The 24,144-nt window shown below is 26.7% G+C and overlaps 3 protein-coding genes across 3 annotated transcripts; 2 read left to right on the top strand and 1 right to left on the bottom strand.

Moving 5' to 3' along the window:
• The first annotated feature begins 6,710 nt into the window (after positions 1 to 6,710).
• On the top strand, positions 6,711 to 7,818 carry LOC111284363 (uncharacterized). Its single transcript, XM_022873049.2, has one exon. The coding sequence runs from the start codon at positions 6,955 to 6,957 to the stop codon at positions 7,453 to 7,455; it is 501 nt and encodes a 166-aa protein (XP_022728784.1). The 5' UTR covers positions 6,711 to 6,954; the 3' UTR covers positions 7,456 to 7,818.
• A 2,956-nt stretch (positions 7,819 to 10,774) lies between these two features.
• On the top strand, positions 10,775 to 11,878 carry LOC111284362 (uncharacterized). The gene has a single exon (XM_022873047.2). The coding sequence runs from the start codon at positions 10,955 to 10,957 to the stop codon at positions 11,489 to 11,491; it is 537 nt and encodes a 178-aa protein (XP_022728782.1). The 5' UTR covers positions 10,775 to 10,954; the 3' UTR covers positions 11,492 to 11,878.
• Positions 11,879 to 12,003: 125 nt separating this feature from the next.
• Positions 12,004 to 22,191, bottom strand: LOC111285853 (oxysterol-binding protein-related protein 4C-like). The gene is made up of 7 exons (XM_022875485.2): positions 22,037 to 22,191; positions 19,188 to 19,343; positions 13,559 to 13,804; positions 13,374 to 13,470; positions 12,994 to 13,285; positions 12,623 to 12,725; positions 12,004 to 12,402 (listed from the first exon to the last, which is right to left on the bottom strand). The coding sequence occupies exons 1-7, from the start codon at positions 22,037 to 22,039 to the stop codon at positions 12,145 to 12,147; spliced, it is 1,155 nt and encodes a 384-aa protein (XP_022731220.2). The 5' UTR covers positions 22,040 to 22,191; the 3' UTR covers positions 12,004 to 12,144.
• Between the last annotated feature and the right edge of the window lie 1,953 nt (positions 22,192 to 24,144).

Genomic DNA, 24,144 nt, shown 5'->3' with positions numbered 1-24,144 from the left:
TTATGAAAATCTAATCTTATCTTTTGATTTTTTTATAAGAAAGAATTTAACAAATAAAATTTATATTTATTTTTTATTTACATTTATAACTCATAATCACGTATTAATATGCATATATATATATATATATTGAAGTAAAAGAATAGCAAAATTCTATACTATGCATAAGTTAATTTATATGCCATCCATTTGTATCCCCATGCATGTTTATTGCATCGTTGAATACTAAAAAATTAAAAGAAAAATCATGCATATTCAATATATATGTGCTTGTTATTACACATGAGTTTATGATCAAATTTTAAAGCGATAATAATAATTAATAATTTAAGTTTTTTTTTTTTACGGTTAATAAATATATAGTAATATATATATATATATACACATATACATATTTATGAAATGCTTTAGCAGTTCAATTACATTAAAAAATAACACTTATTACTTTGCCCCACCGTTCTTCAACATTTCATGCCAATGTTTATCATTTTCTTTAGTTTCATGTTTTAGCATGAAATTAAGACATTAATATTTATATATTCCACTTTCTTACAAAAAATTCAAGTTTAATTTTCCTTAATAATGATAATTTGAAAGAAAAGTATATTGTTATATTTGAATTTAATTAATACAAGATGTTTTCAAGACAAAGATCTATTCTTCTTATTGTCATTTGTGCATAATTATTATTTGATTTTTAATTGATTAATTTGTCCAATAATTTCCTATATATGCATAATTTTCTCCATCAAGTCAAGTTGACTCATCAAACTTTTTGAACGTTATACCATTCAAAGTAAATTAAATGAATTTTTTCTATCAAAGAAAGTTTATGGGATATCTTTGAAATTTTGAGCAATTTTTCTTCTTACATGTAGGAAAAAATAGATATATAAAGTTTTTAAAAACTAAAATAATTAAAATTTTTATTTTTGAAAATAATATAAAATATAGGAAATTATCCAAAAATTTTGGTGGTATGAAATTTGAGTTGAAAACCTACAAGGGAACATATAAGATAAATATATAAGTATAAATAGTATTTTAATTAAATAAAACAATATTGGTCTGTGGCTTAGCAAATAACTAATGCACAAAAATATAGTAGCAAAATAAAGAAAAGAAAAGAAGCAAAATAAAGAAAAGAAAAGAAATCATGCAAACAAAAATGAAAAAAAAATATAGCCACACATATTTCTTTATCTTTTTTTTTTAAATGCATATTTCTTAATCGTAATACATAAGAAAGAAACTAAAACACTATCACCTAAAACATAAAAGCAAGTCATGTTATAAAAAAATAACAATTCTTGTGCTATGCATAAAATTCTAAATATTCATTTGAAATCAAATACTATGTTCATTAAACTTTAAAAAATGCATAAAATACTCACATTAAAAATATTCATTTGAAATCAAATACTAATTAGAAAAAAAAATCAAAGAAAAAAATAACTACAACAAATCTTAAATTCAAAGTAAATAAATTAAATGGCATAATTCTATGGAAAGTAATTCCCATGGCATCTACCATTAATAAATGAATGACTCCATAGGATGGGGTAGTCCATAATAGAAACAATACCATGCTTAACTTACTTACATAGCACTTAGCCATTTAACCTGCCACAAAGTTTGGTAGCCTGGAAACGTATCACAATTGCATCTCCAATCTTTTTGATGGCTCCAATAAGATAGAAATAAGGGTGGTTTTTGCTAGATTTGTTCATAAAAATATAAGTAAGTGCATTGTCTAAAATAATTTGTAAAGAAATATAAAATGACAAAGAAAAAGTCATAAACAATAAATCTGAATAATGTAAAAAGGTAACGACATGTTAACTTTTTTCATTCTATTAGAATTACAATCTGTACAAAAAAATTTTAAAAAATTGCAAATACAAAAAAAAAAAAAAAACTCTAAATGCTAGAAAAGCTACAACATATTCTACAAGTCATTGAGGGCTGAGTTATCTATTTATAATAGTGAATAAAGGACATAATAGCAAGATTTTAAATATGAATATTTACTATTTTTATCTTAAAAGGAAAAGAAAGTTTTACAATATGAATTGTATAAGAATTTTTTATTGACAATTAACTGAAATATTTGTATGGCCATAACTATTGGAATTATTGTTAGCTATTGTTTTTTATTTGAATTATATTTACTTTTAAAATTAAAATTAAAATTTAAATGGCTCCAATGTAAAGATAGTTTCAAACGTAAAAGCTAAGTAAAGTCTTCTCTAATATATTTGGTCTTTCATACGAAATTAAATAATTTATATTAATTTATACACATATGATTATAAATATAAGAAAATTACCTTAAAATTTAGTTTTTAAGGTTTATAGAAACTCTTATTTGTAATAGTACAAAACATATATATATATATAAGGTAAGCCAATAACTTATTTGGTCTTTCAATATGAAATTAAATAATTTATATTAATTTATGGACATATAATCATAAATATAAGAAAATTGCCTTCAAACATAGTTTTTAGAATTTATAGAAACTCGTACTTGTAAAAGTAAAATACACACACATATATATAAGATAAGTCAATTGAAAATGTAAAATGAAATAATTAAATATAATCTATTACATAAAATATTTTAAAATTTATATGAAATCAAATAAAATTAATTAAATATAGGACATGTGGCGATTGTTTAAATCTATCCAAATATCAAAGGAATAAACCATACACCTTGGATTTTTTCCTTTTGTATCAAAGGCTTTGGCTTTTATATATTTACTAGTTTTAAGCCCATGCTACACACGGGTAAGCAAATGACTATAATTTTCGATACATATAACATTATTAGTTTTAAAAGAATTGTATGAGTAAAATATTGAAAGGTCTATATTGGCATAATAAATACATGGTTATATTTAACATACCTATTTTTTTTTTACAACGTTAGAAAGTCAAGTTTTGCTTTCTATTAAATATTTAAGAATATTATGTAATTTTAAAATTTTAAGGTCAAAAAAATTGCTATTTTTTCAATTCAAAAAAATTAATTGTCAAATATTACTTATTTTGAACACTTAAAGTTTTATATTTGTGTTATGCATGGGGCAAGTGTATTTATAATAATTTTTGTAATATAATATTACTTTAAAATTTAATATAATTACTATTTTAGATAATAATTTAAATTTTATTTTCATGATAACAAAAGTATTGATAATGGTTGATAAAAAATTTAAGTCACCCTAAATAACTTTTTATCATTATTTTATTTACAATTTAATAAGTAATCTTGATTTGATTATTAAAAATAAAGTTATGAAAGTACAAAACAAAAAAAGTGTGATATAGATTTTTTCCTCATTCAAAAAGATAATTTCATTCATAAAACCAAAGGATTACAAAACTTAAGAACCACACCAGAGAAGGCTTCAGTGCATAAACAAAAAAACAATTCTAAAGACACCTTATACACAATTTAATTTCTCAAAAAATTAATATACACAACCTAACCCCCTTGGAGTCTACTACCAACAAGCATAAAATAATTTTGTTTTGTTTTACTCCCATCTTTGTTAAAGGATCAGCAATGTAGTTTGCTATTTTTCTTCTCTAAAAATATGGGCAAAATTAACAATTCCAAATTAATTATAATAATTAAAAACTTTCTGTTTCCTTCAATGTCGTAAGTCTATGATGAATATCTAGGATATAATTGCCACTTTAAACTTAATATCATATATATATTCATCTAATTTTAATATGACATAAAAATAATTAATTAGATAAAATTACACATTTAAAAAATCAATTTGAAAATAAAAGTTGACATTAATTGTAGGAAATTTTTGTAATATTAATATATTAAATTTAGAATTTAATTGTACGTATATTTTTTTGAATGGATGAAGAAGTTGTATTAATATATATATATATATATGTATATATCTTATATCATGAAGGAGTTGAACTTACATTAAAATCAAACCATTGGCATTTTTGTTTCAACATTGTGTGTATTTTTGTTATGAATTGGTGACATATATCTTGAAATATCTATCTATCTAAAAAGAAATTGAATAAAAAATGTCTATCTAAAAAAGAAATATAGAAGAATATAGGAAATGAAGTATAAGAGTTTCAATTATAGTTTTAGTATTTCTAAAATTTTAGGACTTGTTTAATGAAATAAGTGGTAAATTTCACAAAATTGAGGAATTTGTTCCATTTTTTATAAGATTTTTAAAAACTATAAACTAATACCCTTTACATCATCCAAAGCTTCATTCATTGAGAACTTAGAAAATAATTTTTTTCATTTTTAATTGAAACTAAAACATATTTAGCCAAATCATAATCAACTATATCATTTTAGGTCGATTTAGCTTATAATACAAATCTTAGAATCTTTATGATTTGGCTCCCAACCAATACATAGCCTTCCAGCATGATAACATCCAAATTAATAAAGAAAAAAATTATACTAAAATATATAGTTAATAAAACTGCTATTTTAAATATAAAACCTAACAATTGCACAAACAAAAAATAAATAAATAAAATCTTAATAAACTTACAAAAGAATTGCAAGCAAAACTATAAAATAAATTTCTTATAAGATAATAGAGATAACATTGTAATAAAACAAAGTTGGAGAATAGTCAAATTCTATTTGCTTAATATTCTTTTTGAAAAAATAATTGTTGTATTTATATTACTATCAAGAAATATTATCATAAATGTATTAAGAAGTTACTATTATTAATCGTTTAATGTAATAAATAATAAAAAATTGAATTAATGCAGTTTTCCTTTCAAAATTACAAATTATGAATTCTTGCCTAATCTGATGTCTTTTTTTAAAAAAAAAAAGTAAAATCTTTCATAATTTAATGATATCATTATTGTCAACTCGTTAAATGGCTCATTTTTCTTTCCTTATTTACTATATTAAATTTCATTTCACTTTTATAAGTAATAAGAAGATATGGAAATATATTATGAGTAATTAGCTTTTTGTAGTTTTTTTTTTTTTGTCTATATTATTGACCAAATTAATTGTAGTTTATTCATATAAGGTAGAAACATTACATATTTAAAGTGTAATAAATGTACTTAGTTAGTCTAACTAATTTTTTTAATTAATAAAAATGTTATTATAAAAAATATTTAAATAAATAAAATGCATTTATTAGATAAACTATGATGATTTTTAAACTCATATATATGTAAAAAATGTAAGCTATCCATATTGGACTATTTCCTTTTTTAACAAAGGGGTTTGACTTTTACATATTTATATAAGATTAGAAAAGATTAGAAAAGAAAAAAAATTATACTAAAATGTATAGTTGATATTAAAAAGTTACTATTATTAACCATCTAATGCAATAAATAATAAAAGACATGAAATTAATGCAGTTTTCCCTTCAAAATTACAAATTCTGAATTCTTGCCTAACATGTTGTCTTTTTAAAAAAATAAAATAAAATAAAATATTTCCTAATTCAATGATATCATTATTATCAACTCATTAAATGGCTCACTTTTCTTTCCTTATTTACTACATTGAATTTCATTTAACTTTTCATAAGTGATAAGAAGATACAGAAAGATATTAATGAGCAATTAGTTTTTTATAATTTCTTTTTTTTTATTTGTATTATTGATCAAATTAATTGTAATTTATTCATATAAGGTAAAAACATTAGATATTTAAAATGTAATGAATGTAATTAATTTAATCTAACTAATTATTTTTAAGTAATAAATATGTTATTCTAAAAAATTAAAAAATATTTTAAATAAATAAAATGCATTTATTAAAAATATATGTGACGATTTTAAACTCATCCACATATCAAAAATATAAACTATCATATTTCTTTTTTTATCAAAGAGTTTGGTTTTTATATATTTATATAAAATATAAGATATAAAATTACATGATATATTTATTAAAAAATCAATAAATAAAACAAAATCAATATAATCAAACTAAACTTGTACATACAGTGTCATTTTAATTTAAAATCTAAAAATATCATCATATCATTTTATCATAAAAAAAAAAAGATGAATCTACCTACTATATGCTTATCCTAAAAAGGTATAGATCTACATTTTTAGAGATAAATGATTCGATTTTATGCATATGTAGAGATCAGTAAACGTCGATCATTTCATTCAAAAAAAAAAAGTGGACGTGACTTTTGCCTTTTGTAACCCGAATTAAGGGTTCGATGCAGTTTTTCCAGTCAAATTGCACTCAAAATTTTGGATTCTTTCTCTAAGAAGTCTTCCCACCTTTACCCAAGCCCCACGGCGACTTCAGTCTATTTTCTCCCTAAAGAGTCATTGGGACACTAATCAACATCGGTTTTAAAAACCAAATCGTAAGTTCTCGAATGGTTCATTGGATTGACTCTCTCACTCTATCTATAAAAAAGTAGAAATTATTTTAGTAACAAAAAGTTGGCTAAATATATGAATACAAATTATAATAAGAAAAAGAATAAAGAGGCAATAAATCAATACAAAAATGAGTTCATGGGTTAAATTATTGAAATTTTTATTTTTCTTTTTCTCCCCAAAGCATATATTTTTGAGTGGGGGGTAATTTTTTTTTTTTTCCAGAGAGGGTTGTTTGAGGTCAATGTGATACCATAAAATTTAAAGAAAGTAATTCAACGAGATTTCTTCTTAAAAAAAAAAAAAAGGATTTTGATTCAAAAATTTCCACCACAAATGCTTATTATTATTTCTTAACAATCTGTCACGACCTCAAACAAAGCTAAATAGGAAAGCCAGAGGAGGATATTTCCTATATAAAACGCCCAAAGTAGTTGGACAACGTATTACTCAATTACCTAGTGGGAGTGATAAATAGCCAAGAGAGAGTGCTAGACAAAGAGAGAAAGAAAGAAAGAACGAAAGAAGGAAGAGATTCTTGAGGGAGATCAAAATCAAATGGGTTGCAGTTTTTCTACCAGATCATTGTTTAGAGTCAAGAATATTATCCGAGTGGTTCACCTGAATGGCTTTGTAGAAGATTTTGAGTACCCTGTTTCAGTTAGTGAAGTCACCGGCAGGTCACCAAAACAGTTCCTCTGCACTCCAGCTCAACTCATTTCTAACTGTTCCCAGGGTCTTCAACCTGATACAATCCTGGAAGCTGGCCATATTTATTTTCTTCTACCTTACTCTACTCTACATCCTGATGTGTCTCCTGTGGACTTGGCTTCTATTGCCAGAAAGCTCACTGCCAAAGCTAAGTCAACCAGGTGTACGGCTAAGTCACCAAGTCAATATGGCTCCAGTCCTAACCACGGCTTAAGGGAACCTGATTCAGGGCTTATGTATTGTGAGGCACAAAGGTACTCCCGCGTGCGGGCATGGAAACCAATCTTGGACACCATTAGAGAAAAGTCATTTAATCGGCGAAGCGAATCGGACTTGCAGGAAACCTAGACCAAAGCCAATGGAACATACAGGTCGGTTCAAAAGTTTAATTCGATTAATATAGTCATTTTTAAAAGATAATATTTAATAGTTTAAAGTTATAATATCAACACCTACTTTTTTTTATCTCCATATTATGAGATCTTTTATAAAAAATTATATATTGAATGTATAGCTCGAATTTCGTGTGGTATTATTGCAATTGTAAAAAATTAAAGAAAAAAAGAGAATGATATTAATGATTGACAACGGTGTCTATCCAAAAGTAGGTAGGAGGGATTTTAATATCATGTATTGTGGTAAAGATGATAGTTGACAAGTTTTGTTGAATTTGAATGGATTGAATATGTATTCCGAAATTCTAATAGAGTAAACTTGCGTTTAGAAACTTGGGAAGTAATTTAGATTTTAAATTTAATATAAATTGTTTAATAAAATACATATAAATATAATTTTTATGATTATTTTTAAATTTATGAATTTATTGAATACTTATATGTAATGATAAATTTCATGTACTATATCTTTTCAAGTACAATATGTGCATTTCGTTTTCAAAAATTATATAACAAATCAAATCTTGATTTACTCTCAGAATTTTATATTTTAAACATATATATTGGAATTATTAAATTCAAGTCATAGTCTTTCAATTCTTTTTACCCGTGACTTATGTAACATATCAAATCTAGATTTACTCTCAATGCAACGGAATTATCAGATTTAAAGTCATAGTGTTTCAATTCTATTTACCCGTGACTCTAAAGGTGTCAAGTATAGACAACTAGAATTATGTTGGAAATCTCGTAATTCTGTAGAAGTTGGAAGTCTTTAATTTCAGTTGAAAGTCTCCAACTTTCAGATTTAGAGTAGATTGCATTATTAGCTAATAACCTTTTTTTTTTTTTCCAGTTTTATATTCATCCCTATCTTAAAAATTCTATTTTTTGAATTGATTCCAAATATATTTTTGAAATTCAATTTTTTTTTGTCGCGATTCATAAATAAAGATGTAGATTAGAAAAAGCTACAATATGTGGTGTAATTTATTTCCAGTAACGGAACGACAGAAGCATTAGAAATGATGAGGACCATACCTTATACTGCATCTACTGTAGTATAAAGCTTCCTCTCTTATTTCATCTTTTCAATTGAGTATTGAATAAGGGATATATTAAAAACAAACAAATTTATGAGATTGAAAAGTGCAAGCTACATCAAATGCCAATATTTTAACAAAACGAGGCAACTACTGAACGTCAAGTTGCAATTTCCTAGTTGTGAAAAAAAAAAAAATTAATCTGGCCGTCGACGACATAGACAGCAAATTTTGATAGGACATACTTCAATTAAAATTTGTCATTGCCCGCTTTTGTCTTATGATCGAATTTCTTGGTTCAAATTTCGTTTCCATATAAAAAAATTGATTCATTTTCAAAAAATTCCAACTTTCAATGTTTTTCTAATTAATTTGGGCTTTAACCGAATCGTATAGGTTAAGTGTGGCGTTAGTAGCTTAATATTATGAATTGGGCTCTGGTCGGGATAATGCAGTTAAAAATTTTTTTTTTCCAAGTTTGGGTTAGGATTCGGCCTTGGAATCCGATTTTAAGGTTTCATTTAATTAAAGTCTGATTAATTGGGGTTAAGCTTCGAAATTGTCTACTTGATTATGGAATCGAACTCGGGCCTAGAAATCTCAATTTTCTACCGCCCCGAAAGGAATTTTGGAATAAAATTATTTAATGAAAAATTACCAAAAAAGACACTTGCGTTAATGATTATCTCGAAATAATGAATTGTTTCTCAAAATAAAATAAAATAATCATTCTCATTCTTTCTTATTACCCTTAATTATATTCATTCATTTTCTTCTGCAAGTCGAGGGTAATTTTTTTAAAAAAAATTATAACAAATGAAAGTCGAAATTTAATTTAAAATTTTTAAACTTCGGTGAGATGAAGGGAAAAATATTTTTAATAATAAAGGACCAGAGATGAAATAAAAGGCTTTTGGATTCTAAAACTCAGAGAGAGATTGCCAAACCTTATAACCCAAACATAAAAGCCATCCACTTCAATAAGCCCGCTTCAAAAAAATAAATAAATAAATAAAGGGATAATATCTCATTTGATCTTTGAATTATTACATAACTTTTAAATAGGTATCTAAACAAAAAAAAATTTAATAAAGTACTTCAACTACATTTCTATGTATTAAGTTATCCCAACTCTTAATACTGTTAAAATAATACTGATGTGGCATTTTAAATTCTGACATAGGTAATACATGATATAAATGTGGTTACCATAGATCATTTTAAAAAATAAAAAACATTTTACAATATAATTTCTAAGAAAAAATTTTTTATTATTTAAAAATGATACATAAGAGTTACATGATAATCGCGTGTTATCTATGTTAGCATTTAAATACCACGTTAATATTATTTTAATGGTGTCAAGAGATTGGGATAGTTTAATAAGTGAAATTAAAATTTATGTACTTGATAGAAATTTTATTAATTTAAGCATCACATTAGTAAAATTATAATAATTCAAGGGCCATATGAGGTATTATCCCAAAAATGAACTACAATTTTTTCTTTTTTTCCTTTGACATGTATATTTCCGGTACAGTTAGACTATTAATGGGATTTGCCTCAATTTTTATCTAGTTCACCGAAATGAATGTCAAAATAAAAATTTTTAAGTCGTGAATTATATGAAAAAATGGACTAAAGTGTGGGAATAAAAGAAGGTGACAAAACTGCAATTTCGGACTAAACTTTTCCATTTTGTAAACTGAACAACATTTAGAAAATATTTGGAAACTTGTCAAATCATTTGACCCCAAACAAAACAACCGCTTGAGAATGGCATTAAAAACTTGATGCAGCAATGATGGCCAATAAATATAAAATGAATAGATTTATAAAATGTTAGAATTTTTAGAATAAAGTAACAGAAAGACAAGTAAAATTAATAGAATAATTTAACAAATTTATCGATAAAGCGACGACAAAAATTTAAATTAAAGCTTCACTTGTATTGTTGTTTTTATCGATACAAGGCTATTTAGCATGACGTAAATAGGAATCATCCGTGCGCCTAGCTTTTCCCTTTCATCATTGACCAAATACAAATGCTAGATAAATCTGATGGTTGAGTTGGTTAAGTTAGAATATTTTATTTGTATTTCTACCAACAGTTTAGAGTCAAATTTTATTTGTAAATTTAATATAAAATTTTTAAATTTAAAGTCTGTCTTCACTCTGAAATGAAAAAACTTCTCTTCATCCTAAGCTTTTTTTTATTAAAGAAAAAAATGCTGGCTAAACTGCAAATGGTCCATATCACAAGTGTTACGAAGGATTTCCCAAAGAAATTTCAGCAGGTAGTTGGCCTGCGCCTGCAGCAATAACCTATTAGTTGAAGGCATGTCCAATTAAATCTATCGATATAAATAATTTGTATCTAGTACCGATACATAAAGAGAGAAATACCAAATGGGGTGTCGTTTGTCCTGCAGATGTACATCACCAAATACATTCAACACAATTCGCCTGGTTCACCTCGATGGCTATGTTGAGGACTTTGATCATCCCATCTCAGTCGGTGAAGTCATAGGCAAGTCCCCAAACCAATTTCTGTGCGCTGCAGCTCAACTTGTGTCTGCAGGCTCCAAGCCCCTGCATCCTGATACCCAACTGCAACCAGGCCATCTCTATTTTGTGCTGCCACTCTCAACCTTACAGGATGACGTTTCTCCTCTGGACATGGCCTCTGTAGTAAAGAGGCTTACAGCAAAAGCAAAATCTATCAGGTCTGACCATGTCTCACCAAAAACTACTCCTACCATGGAGAATTCATCAGGTAGGAGTCAAGGCCGGCCAGAGAGAAGGGATATGACATATGGCCTTCAAAAGTCATGCAGGGCAAGGGCACGGTCCTGGAAGCCGATTTTGGACACCATTATAGAAATATCCTTTACTCAGAGGAGTGAATCTGATCTACGAGAGATAAATTTTATTACAACGAAATAGCTTCCATTTGAGAGGTATGGATATGACTGACGCAGTTTTTGAATGTTTATCGACTCTTTGTTGTTTGTATATCTGCAATATTTCGCAGTTTCTATCAAGGAGGGAAACAATTTCTAATAATATCTGGTGAATTGCAGACATTAGTGCTGGTAGGAGTTATGTTGTCCCTATGTTTCACATCCGTTGAAAGCAGGGAATAAAGTTCTGGCCTTCTGGGTTCCAAAACCTCACAACAATGCTTAAATTCTTTCTTATGTCTAATATATGAATTGTACTTCACATGCTAATACACACATAGGGCTTCTATATAGACAAATTTTCACAGTGAAAACAATAAATTACTAACCCTTCATTCCATTACCAGCATATAGACATCAAATCATGGAAAGAATCTCTAATCATTACTGCATAAAATTTACCAAACTTGTGGGATATGAGTCGATCCAGACAGGAAAGTTGTAACTAATTCCTTTACTCACTCATAACTCAATTATGGAATGACTTTGCTTAAATAAATATAACTTGGAGTTTATCAGATTGAATGATATGTAAGCATTTAATTAGTTGTTCAAAAGTAGGTTTGGTTCCATCTGTGCTATGAATTTTAATAATCTAAAAGCCCCAAAGAAGGGGTTTAGTATAAGCTTCTTAGCTTATGAAATAGGAACAACAATTGGAGCAGGTGGAACCCATTGTCGAGTTGGTGAACAGTCCCAACCACCATCTTTGCTGTAAGTGACACTGAAATGTTGGGGGACCCAAGTTTCTCCTTTTGACTGTCTTTCTCTCAAGAGCTCCCTTTGTTTTTCTTCCACAGCATTCTTAGCTTCTTTCGCTTTCTCCCAGTCTTGGCTCATTATGGCCTGGCTTAGCTCACTCCATACTGCAGCAGATTCTGTCGATCGCACTCCCTGAAGGGGAAAAAGAAAAGATCAGGATCCAGCAGGCTCAGGTAGATGCAGAGACATGAATATAAATGTATATGCATGTCAAGTGATGCATATACATTACAATGGAAAAGCCTCAGAAATGAAATGTTAACAGTTCTTAAAATGCAATAGATACAAACAATCTTGTATATACAGTAAGTAGTGAAAATTGAACACCACCGGGCAATCAATAAAGAATTACCTGCAGATCATTAACAATAGGAGTTTTCAGCTCTGAAAAGACTTCTTCTGCATTGTATAGAACCGTCAACTTTCGACTATTGCTGTCCTTCATTGTAACAGTTCTGCACACGAAAAGATTTTAAGAAACGTCGAGCACGATAATTTCATTTCAAAGGTAAAATCAAGTGCATAAAAATTTGGTTTCCTGCATTTTGAAAATTGTGGAACCATTGACTGAATACATGACAGTAACTATTTCCAGTATTTAGTCCTCTATCGTTTAAGGCCAAAGTAGATTTTGGGTTAGAAACTTGATACCTACATACTTAATATATATATATATATATATATATATATATATTATATCCACTTTAATTAGAAGCTAAATACCTATCCCAATGGCCATTAAGTTCAAAAAGACTCCTCCCTGTTGATATTTCATAGATCTTTCCTTTAACTGATCTATGACTTCCTCTAAGCCCAATAAAAGACTTGGGTCCACAGCGCAACTCAGCTTCGAGGTCATTCTCTGGGCACCTGATTCTAACAGTTCCCGCCCAATGAACACCAGGCATTGGAAGAAATCTTATCAAGAGGTTCGGAGAGTTCATTTCATATGTTTCTCCTCGACTCAGGAGTTTCAGTTGCCTTTTCCCTCGCACCTCAGTTTCTACCGAAGCACCTAAAATATTGTTAAGACTTTAAGAGTAAGTGTAGGTAACAAATCAAGCATCGTACTGGGAGAAATAGCTAAAGCAATCATTACGAACCATGGAACTTAGACACACATTGTTGACACCAGATGAGTTCAATATTATGTTCCTCATCAGTTGCATGGAGAGCAGAAACTGGCGGGTGGTGAGAAATCTGTATGAAAATTGGCACTACTAATTAATTACCGTTAGTTTAAAAAATGAAGTTAGTGAATTAGATGTGGAGCAGTAAATGGAAATACCTGTTCGAGTAGGACATTGAGAGTTGCCCTGGAGACATGATGAGTCTCACCAAGGATTGGGTTGTAAGGGGCAACCCCAAATATTGGAGGTCGCAATGTAGAAATGCTCCAGGCCACAACCGATGTGAATCTGTCGATTGAGTTGTTAGCCAGGTTACATCGGCTCAGCATGTCGCTGCGGATGCAGTACACTGTTTCTCCATAGCATTGAAGGTGCGACTTTGGGAAGTTGAATAGAGGTGGCAGCTGAACAAACAATTACACCCAACCCCATCCCACCATTAATTTATGTGCTAAACATTCATATTTATGAGGGGCATGGCTACTCTTTCTGAACCAACCACTTGACTCCACAATATTTAATTAATTATTTGAAATTTAAGCTCGAATAAACAAACTAGGAACAAATTCATCGGACACAATTATTATCATTATTATAAATGCATTTGTCTTTCTTTTATTTCAACGTTTCTTCTTATAATTTTTTTTTATTTTTGTCTCTCTATGGATTAAATTTTGTTAGATTTTCACATATAATAATATATATAAGACCATAAAACAGTGACTTAAAATCAAATTTGTTATTGTACTCTATATATTCGATATAAATTGTCATAATACTTTAATTGCATTGAAATTTGTCACCGTAATTTTATTTTAATTTATTTTGGACAGAAGTTAATAATAAAAATATTTTTGCAAAATATTTCATTTCTATGGTTGAAAGAATTTTAGAGGAAAACAAAAATTATGACTAACATTTTCATGTCCGACAAAAAAGTTCATGTGATTATTATTGTAGATATTTCATTTAGGTCGGGGTCTAATTCAATCGGGCTTGATTTAGTTTCAAGCCTAAATCAGTTGAGTTTGAATTTATTTCAAATCTAATTATTGAATTTTCTTTGTTATTATTTTTATTTATTTTCATTCATTTAATTTTATTGCATTTATTTATTTGTTTTACTTATCTTATTTACTTATTTATTTTTAATTTATTTTTATTTGTTTAAAATTTTTACTGTGATTTATCTTTAATCTTAATTTAATTTATCCCATTTAATTATCTGATTATTTAAAAAAGAAAAGGAAAGAGATAATTGACAAAAAAAAAGACAGAGAAAAACTTAAATGACCAAAAATCAATTGAGAGAGGTCGGTGATAAAATTGAGTGATCCTATTTTCAAACAATAATTCTTACTTTTAAAGTTGAATTGAGTTAAATCCTTTTGGAAGATAAGTTTCAATTCAATGATAAGATATGATTTCTGAAGAACCCAAGCTCTAGCAAAAACTGATTAAGCCAGTGCAAGGTCTTATAAATAGGCCTTGCAATTCACAGTAAATGACACATAGCAATCATCACAGAAACACAAAGAGAGCAATCAAAACAGTAAATAAGAAATTCGATAAAAGTAAAATGAGATGAATAACAGTTTCTAACATAAATCTTTTTGAAAATTTTGAGAAATTTCAAGTTTTGATTTTACTATTTAATTATTCATGAAGCTAGTAGATCCAAATTGGTGTTTTTTTTTTTTCCTTTTTTTGAGAATTTTTAAAAAATTTTTGAAAAATTTAAAGAACTTGAATTTTTCAATTGAATTTTTTGACAAAATTCAAGTTTTTCAACCAACTTCTGGCAAAATCCCTAGAAAATGGTTAACATTTTCAAAACCTGGCAGCAGTTCCAAGTTTTTTTATAAAGAACCCAGAAGCCAATGCACTTTTCAATGGCTATTGAAGATTGCGACAACTAGAATCTATAAAAAAAAATAAAAGAAAAGAGAGAGTTGTGAAGAGAGAAAGAAGATATAAAGGGAAGAAAGAAGAATTTGAGAGAAAATTTTTTTTGGCTTTTATACAAAAAAGGAAATTGTGTTGTTTTGGAGACTTTTAAGTCCTAAAGATCTGTGTGCTACTTCAGTATCCGACCTGACTTGTATGTGACCCACTTCATTTGCTAAATCACCTTTAAGCCAAGCCGAGCCATGAAACTGAGCCATTTGACCAGCCACAAGCCGAATTCTATTTCTAGTGCCAAGCCAAGCTGAAATTCTAAACTGAGCCAAATCATTTCTCTGGAAATATTTTTTTCTTTTTTTATTTATTTAATATTTTTTAATGAATTTTTTTGAAAGAAATAATAAAAATAATTTCAAAAAAAAATAGGAAAAAGTTGAATTATCAATTTTTCCTTGAACAAAGATAAAAAATTTTTAAAATTTTGAGCAAAAAATTGAAATATTAATTTTTTCTTAAACAAAAAAAAAATTTCAAGAAAATGAAAGGAAAAAGTTAAAGTGTTAATTTTTCCTTGAAATAAAAAAGTTTTCAAAAATAAGAGGAAAAAAAATAAATTTTCAAATTTCTATTTAAAAATAATTTCAAAAGATTTAAGAAAAAGTTAAAATATCAATTTTCCTATTCAAATAATTTCAAAGGATTTAAGAAAATTTGAAATATCAATTTTTCTATTTAAATATTTTCTAGATTTTTAAGGAAAAAGTTGAAATATCAATTTTTCTTTAAAATTAATTTTTTTCTAAAAAACAAAATAAATGTTAAATGATACGAAGATGGAGTCTCTGCAAGATAAATAATTGTTTTCCTTTATACTATTAAGTGAGAAATACTTTTTATTTTTTGCTAATATAATGTAGTTAATTAAGAATAATTCTCAATAATTAATTATTTAGTAAGATTTTTTTTTAAAGGCTTTTGAATAATACAAAATCAATTGGTATTATCTTTGGATAGATGTTGTAGGGGTGTTATAACCTTTTGTACATGTAACCATACTCTCAAACCCACTTCTTTTTTCGTTGATTAGAATCTACTTTTTAAAGACATTTGAGTCAAGCTTGAAATATCTCTTTAAAATTGGACAAATTCAATTAGGTGACTAATCACACCTTAATAAAAAAAGATTAGTAATGACCTTTTAAGTTCATGTTTAGTGATAGATGCATGGACCTATACGTTATGATAGTTTGACAACTCCACTAGGGATAGCCGAGAGTAAAGCCAGTAAATGAATTTGTGTTATCTAAGCTTAATATTTTCCTTAAAAAGATTTTTTTTTCTTCTTGATTTATTTTTACAGCTTTTAATATTTACTCCCTCATGGGGGAGTAAAATACTTAAGCTTTCGTGAGATTACATGTTTCCACAATGGCTAGCTAAATATTCTCATTCAAATTAAACATTTTTCAATTGTAGCCTATAATGACCAATAATTAGGGTGCCATAGTAGTTTATAATGGATAATGATATAAGGAATAATTTACGAACCTTTAGATTTCAAATCCAAAACACTCATATAGTGAACTATGATGGACTCAACTCATAGATAAAGCTATATCCTTTTTTTTATAGAAATGATCCGACAGTAGGTCACATACTTGTTGTTATATGTGAATAGTGCACTAACTTGTTTAGTCTTTTTTTTTTTTTTTTTATATTGGATGCTAACTCTATTCTGGTTGGTTACTTCCTTTTTGCATGAATCATGTCAACATTAATAAGGTTGTAATTATTTCTTTTAATCATTTCATGCATCTCACTCATTTGTAGATTATCATTGATGTATTGCATTCATCATATCATTGCACAATATAGTAGTTTTTTACTTTATGTATGGTAGTAATTTAAAAGACATGGGAGATCAATTGAAAGCATGAATCTAAGCCTTAAAACTCACTCAAAGGGAATTAGGGCATGACCTACGAGAAGTAAAAATACAACTTGTTAAGCTGATGAAAAATCTTGAAATGGCCTGTTCTCAAGAGTCCTCATCACTTCCAGTTTGATTGTATATTAAACAATCACTTAGTTTAGATCAAAAAGCCTATCACAATATTGATGCTAGTCTACCTCTCAAATCTAATTTAGTTTTTGTTTACTAGAATTTACTTTTTAAATATACCTGAGTGAAATTTGAGATATCTCTTTAAAATGAGATAGATTCAATTAAGTAACAAATCACATCTTAACAAAAAAAAATTAGTGGTGACTCTTTTAAGTTCATATCTAGCGATAGGTTCATAGATCTATACTTTATTACAATTATGAAAACACCGCATTGAAAATAAAAGTGTATAAGATGAGTATGATATTAAGGTATTTAAAGGAAAATTTTTTTCAATCAAAATTTTTAGAAATTAAAAAATAAACCTACTTCTTTCGATAAAAGTAAAGGAGAATTTTAAAATTGAAGAAAAATTTTAAGTTTTTAAGCACTTCAAAATTTCTCTTAAAATTTTACTTAAAAAGATGGTTTTTAAAATTAATTCAAATCTCTTTAATTTAACTAAATGATTCATGGAGATGACCATGAGTCAGGTTGGACGGATTTTTACCAATTTCAATTCTGACACGACTCTTAAAAGGTTTTACCCAACTCGATATTGGATTCTTATTTTTAATACTTGACTTTGACATGATAAATATATGTATAACCCGCATCTGATTTGAAATTAATTTAGTAATTTTAATTTAATATAATATTAATAAAAATATTTTATAATATAAATTATATCTTAATTACATAAAAATATATTATTTTTATTAGATTAATATCTTAAATTAAGATATTAAATAATAATTTTCTTAATATATATGTATATATAAATATAAAATTAAATAAATAATAAAATTTATATCTATATACATCTTGAGATGGGTCAGAACGAGGCACCCTAAAACTTGCTTGCAACCCCACCGCAACTTTTATAAAACATATTTGACCCATCTCTGACTTGATTCTTAATTTAAAAAGAAAAAAATTGCTTCAATAGTTGAAACTTTTTGGATACAATTTTTTTTTTTGCTATCCTTAATAATCCCTTATAAAACACAAAACTTGAAAAAATATCATTTTATTTAACTGTAATCTATTTCTTTATTTTTTATACAATTAATAATATCAATACATTTTTTAAAATAAAATGATATCTATATTGGATATTTATATATAGGGATATTTATTTTTGATATTATTTTTATCCAATGAAATTTCAATTCCTAAACTTTTTTAAGAAATATTTATCAAATAATACAATTACAATATTAATAGTCCACTTTTAAGTATAATGATTTTAATATATCTCTGTTCTAGACAAAACTCCGCCAGGCTAATTAATGTATCTGCCACCCACCACCAAATACTAAATAACATAAATATATGTATTTTTTATGTTTTAAATAAAAAGTGCCAGTTAATATAGCTAATTGAATTTTACCTTCCATATTATGTTATAAAATGAAATTAATGTAAAAATAATCACGAACAAACTTGGGCGTCAGCGTCTTTTTCTTAAGGAAATATTTTTATGAATTTTTACGTTTCAAAAGACACAACTAATTATATTTGGAACATTTTTTCCAACGCCGACAAATGAACCAATGTTATTTTGGGAATGGAATTATTTAATAGTTTTTAGAAATCATTATCAATCGAGAATTGGAATGTAATTCAATTCTCGATAAATGCATTTATTGTCTACTAAAAAATTGAATTCACATACATTTTTTTTACAAAATTAAAATTTTTTTAAAAAATTATGGATAATAATTTGCGGTGAAAAATAAGCAATAAGTGCAAGAAAACAAATGAGGTCAACTTGCCTTAAAGTGGGCGAGATCAGAGCCTGGGCGTACGTTCTTGAAAAGACTTAAAATCCTGTTAATTAGATTGGGAGCCCGATAATCAACCTCCGATTCACCATCTATTGACAATGGCCTTGAAAGAACCAGTTTTCTTTCATCCTCGTTTCTTGTTACCTGCCCACATCATTTGACCATCAACAATAATTCAGTTATGAATTGTCGTTTAGTTCTAAGTTTGACAATTCAAATCCGTACAATAAAAATATAATTTATTAAATTTTTTATAATATAAATATATAAATTATCCAATTTATTTATGTGATATTATAAAATATACTTTATCTTATTTTCATACACAACATTAATGATACTTTGAAATAATATATTCCATGTAATCGAACGTAATGATGTCTAATTCTAACTTACTTATAAGTAAATTAAAGCAAATAAATAAAGAAAATGAAATCAATTTTTGGTATACACAAGCAAAGGAACACCGTGAGCATTTTCCTTTTTGGTTAAGTAAAAGCAAGATTACTTTAAATTGTATATATAAAGAAACGAGTTGGATCATTAAATAATTTATAATTCAATTAAAAAATGAAATCCAACAGTACACGCTAACGGGTCAGAACACATATGGGTCACTGACAAACGTTTATTAAAGAATTAACATTAAAGTTTGTTCCCCTACTTCAAAATAATTAAAAATACTAGTCCTTGACAGTGGATGAAATGATAAATCATTTTATTTTTTAAATAAATATTAACAGTAAAAATGCTACATACCTAAAAATATGTCAAAGAGAAAAAATAAAAATAGTTAATTATATTTTAGTATTTAAATTTTAATAAAATGTATAAATTACTATCTAAAAAATAAAATGTACAATTTAAATCTTAAACTTTCAAATTATCTTCATGTTAATCAATACTTTAATTTTGTTAACTATATCAATTTATTTATGTGGCTTTTAATAAATATTATTGAATTATATATTCATTACACATTCTATCAACATTTTCTTTTAATAAAAAGTATTTAAAATTTTTTTTACCTAAATCATAAAATTAGTTATGATCGATCAATTATTATTTGTCACATATTATCCGCATGATATTTTTACAAAATATTTAATATTTTATTTAATAAATAACATGCATATAATAAAATTATATTGATTAAATACCATATATGCTAGTTAAATTAATAATATTAAAGTTTAGATTAAAATGATATATTATTTGAAAATTTATGGTATAAATTATATATTTTTATTTTTTTTAGTTACCAATTTGTATATTTTATAAAATTCAAGTACTAAAAGTGTAATCAACTCAAATAAAAATAATTGAACATACAATTTTGAAATATAAAGAAAAAATAAGCACAATTATCCGTTTAAAAGGAGGTGGTTTAGGAAATCGTTTCAAATTTCCTTAAAAATATATTTTTTAAAAAGTAAAAGATTAATAAATTTTTATTAATAAATTTTTTGTTATTAGATAAAGAAGGCTTTTGTTTGTAAAATTTTCAACTAAATTGGTGTCACTGAACTCATTAAACCAAAAATTCTGTAAAAAAATTCCATAGTAGTAGTATAGACGTTTTAAATTCATAACGAAGCAAAGGTCAAATAATTAAAATAAATAAGGTTTTAATCTAGTTATTTATAAATAGAAAAAGTCTAAAATATTGGAAGAACTAGCTTTATTATGTATATATTCGGAAGACATTTACTTATATTCCAACATCTAAACCACTTTGTTAGCCTTTGAAATTGATTTTTGCAACTTGGAAAATTCACAAAATGCTTTTATAATAATTTCTAACAATTTACATCATGAATGTACGTGCATAATTCTACCTATGTCTCTATCATATCAAATTTATCGCTCATTGGACTACCTTCCTTTTAATTAATTAATATATTATAGTATTTTTCTTTCAATTATATATTACTGACTTTTTTTTAAATTACTGCTTAACTTTTCATCTCCAACTATTTAAAATAAAAGATAATAGATTAGGAAATCAGAGTTATGCACAATATTTTTCCACTTTTCTTTAATTTAATAATTGATTGAAGCATTTTGGACAAAAAAAAATTAAAGTTGAGCTCACAAGGTAATTCCCAAAACCCTAAAAAAAAAAATAAAAAACAGTATATATGCAAACCGTAAACTTATTGCCTAGAAATCATAAAAATTAACGCAGAATCTAGAGATTTATATATATATATATATATATGACTTTTATATTTATATAAATGCAAAAGGCTATGCCAAAAGAAACAAAAAAGTAGGAGAAATTAATACTTAGAGGCTATGTATAAATTGAATGAGAAGTTGACATATGTAAAGAGTGGGTTAGGGAGATGGATTCCCATCCAAACAACATTCAGCCATTGAAAACAGTTAAAATAGCGGAGGAAAAACCAAAGTAACCAAACCAATAAAACAAAGAGCTCTTCCTTCCGCCAATTAACACACTTTTTTTTTCTATCGTATTTTAATTTCTATGCACATGCTAATCCTCTCTTATATTAATTAAAGCAGAAGATATATAAATATCAAGTAGAGATCGAATCACCTGAAAAACAGCGTTTTGTATCCAAAACCCAGTTTCTGGGTGCAAGAAAACCGCCGGTTTGGGAAATTTTGATCAGGGGCAAGAGTTATTTATCATCAATAATCAGATAATAAAACAGTTTTTTTTTTCTTTTTAATTTTAGAAAAAAATACAACGGTTTCTTCTTTGAAATGCAATTATTTAAGAATATTTATAATTTTGTAAGTGTATGTGTGCGTGTACAATTGCATGATAAGATCGTAACGAGAGAGATGCAAAATGTAAATATTCGTACCATTTGAAGAGAGGAGAGGAAGCAATCCAAAGAGCAGAGAGTTGTGATGCGCACAAAGATGGAAAGGTTGCAGAGTATTTTGTCGATAGAGATGAATGCATAGGAGGAACAATTAAAATGTTTTATAAAGGGGGAGGACTTTAAGGTTATGAGACCCAGTAAATGACAATAAATTTGGCAGATATATATGTTTTTAAAAGAAAATTTATTAAAAGGGGTTACTGCCAGAACCGCTATCATTTTCCCAATTGCATAGCCTTACCAGTCAAGTTTGACCCAGGATTAATTATATCCATTTTCCCAACTGCATAGCCTAAAGAAAAGGCCAATGTAAGTTTCGCTTATAGTCAAATAAGACAAGAAAGACTAGATTGGATTTGGGGTAACTATATTCGTTCCTAGTAGAAAAAAATATTAAAGAGCTTATTCATTAGGCTCTCCTCAATCACTCTCACTGCTTTGGCTTCCAATTAAATTTGTCCAAAAAAATGAAATATGAAACGAAAAAGAATCCATTGAAACAATTAGGCTGCTCCAATAAAATGCCTTTCAGCGTAGTATACTATTGAGTGAGTCTTGTTAAAAGTGCTTTTGACCAACGATACCTTCAACGACCAGAAGATGGGCCTTTCTTTTCCGACTGTCTTTGTTACCGAGTAATGGGACTACTATTTTCTTGTAGAAAGATGGCTTTCTTTTAGCCCACAATCATTTTTGCATGTGCAGAGGACCCACATAGCTCCGTACGTCTTTTATGAAAATTTTTGGAGAGCATTCGTTAATGTAATATTCCCTATTGTTTATATAAGTAGCTTCTTTTTCGTATTATGCATAAAATAATTTAATTTATATATATATATAAATAACTACACTAATTAAAATATCAAAACATAAAAAAATGTTTTTAATACATTATGTATAAATTTTATATTATAAGAAAAGTGATTTTGTAAAAATTTAAAAATTTTCAAGTATCTCTAAACCTATTATCAAATCAATATTTTTGCATTATCTAATGAAAATAACTATCTTTTACTTAAACTTTTTCTGAATAAAAAATCAAATTCAAAGTTTCTGAACTTATATTTACTCTTGGATGCCAAATTGGAATATAAATGGAAAAACAACATATAATATGGTTTTCGAGATTTCGTAATGGTATTTATTTAAATAGTTTGTAACTTAAAAATGTTTTTCCTCAGGGATGGTTCACAATACCGTAGTGTTTTACTCTTAGAATATGAAAAAGTTACTTATCATGTATCTTAAAATCAATAAATTTATGTATTTATTAAATAATTTTATTGACTTAAATTACTTAAATGAAATGGTACATACCAAATAGTTAGACATTTTAATTAACTCAAAATTTACCATGCATGATTTACATGAATAAAATATGAAATACAATGATCGAATTAAATAAATATAAATCATATAAAAAATTATGAAAATGTGTAAAACTAAATTTGTTTTTCCCATATAATAATATGTGTATTATATTATTACAATGTTTTATATATAAATATTTCAAGAAAATAATTTTTTTCAAGCAAGATATTTAAAAGTCTAAAATCCAAATCCAATTTCATTGTTTAGAAAATTAGGGAATTTCGAAATTTAAGAGAAATTTCAAGTCCAAAGAGCTGACTTTCAAATTTTCTCCAAATCTCTCCCCACTTAGTCCTAAATGGCCTACTATAAAATACAGAACCCTATTGCACCATTTTATTTAACTCTAATAATTTTTATTTTTTTTTATTTTTTTCATATTAATAATATCTATTCATTTTATAAATCTAATTATACCTATGTTGTGTTTTTTTATATATTTTTTCTTTATCTTTAATTTCGTTTTTTATTATTTATTGTTAATAAATTGTAATAATCAATTTTTTTTTAAAAAAAAATTTATTCAAACAATACAATTATAAATGTGTAGATTGTCTATCATCACCGGGGAAATAGACCAACATACCTATGATAGATGATTATTTATGGGTTGGGGCCATTGTTAGTTGGTGAAAGTTGATCCATCTTCTCATATTTATGGGTTGGGGCCGTTAGAGATAGGAACATCTCACCGTCAACCAATTCATGATCGTCTC

The sequence above is a fragment of the Durio zibethinus genome, chromosome 6, assembly GCF_047325235.1.
Source record: "Durio zibethinus cultivar Kanyao isolate XHJ-2024 chromosome 6, ASM4732523v1, whole genome shotgun sequence".
Lineage (NCBI taxonomy): Eukaryota > Viridiplantae > Streptophyta > Magnoliopsida > Malvales > Malvaceae > Durio > Durio zibethinus.
This window is presented reverse-complemented; position numbering and strand designations above follow the sequence as displayed.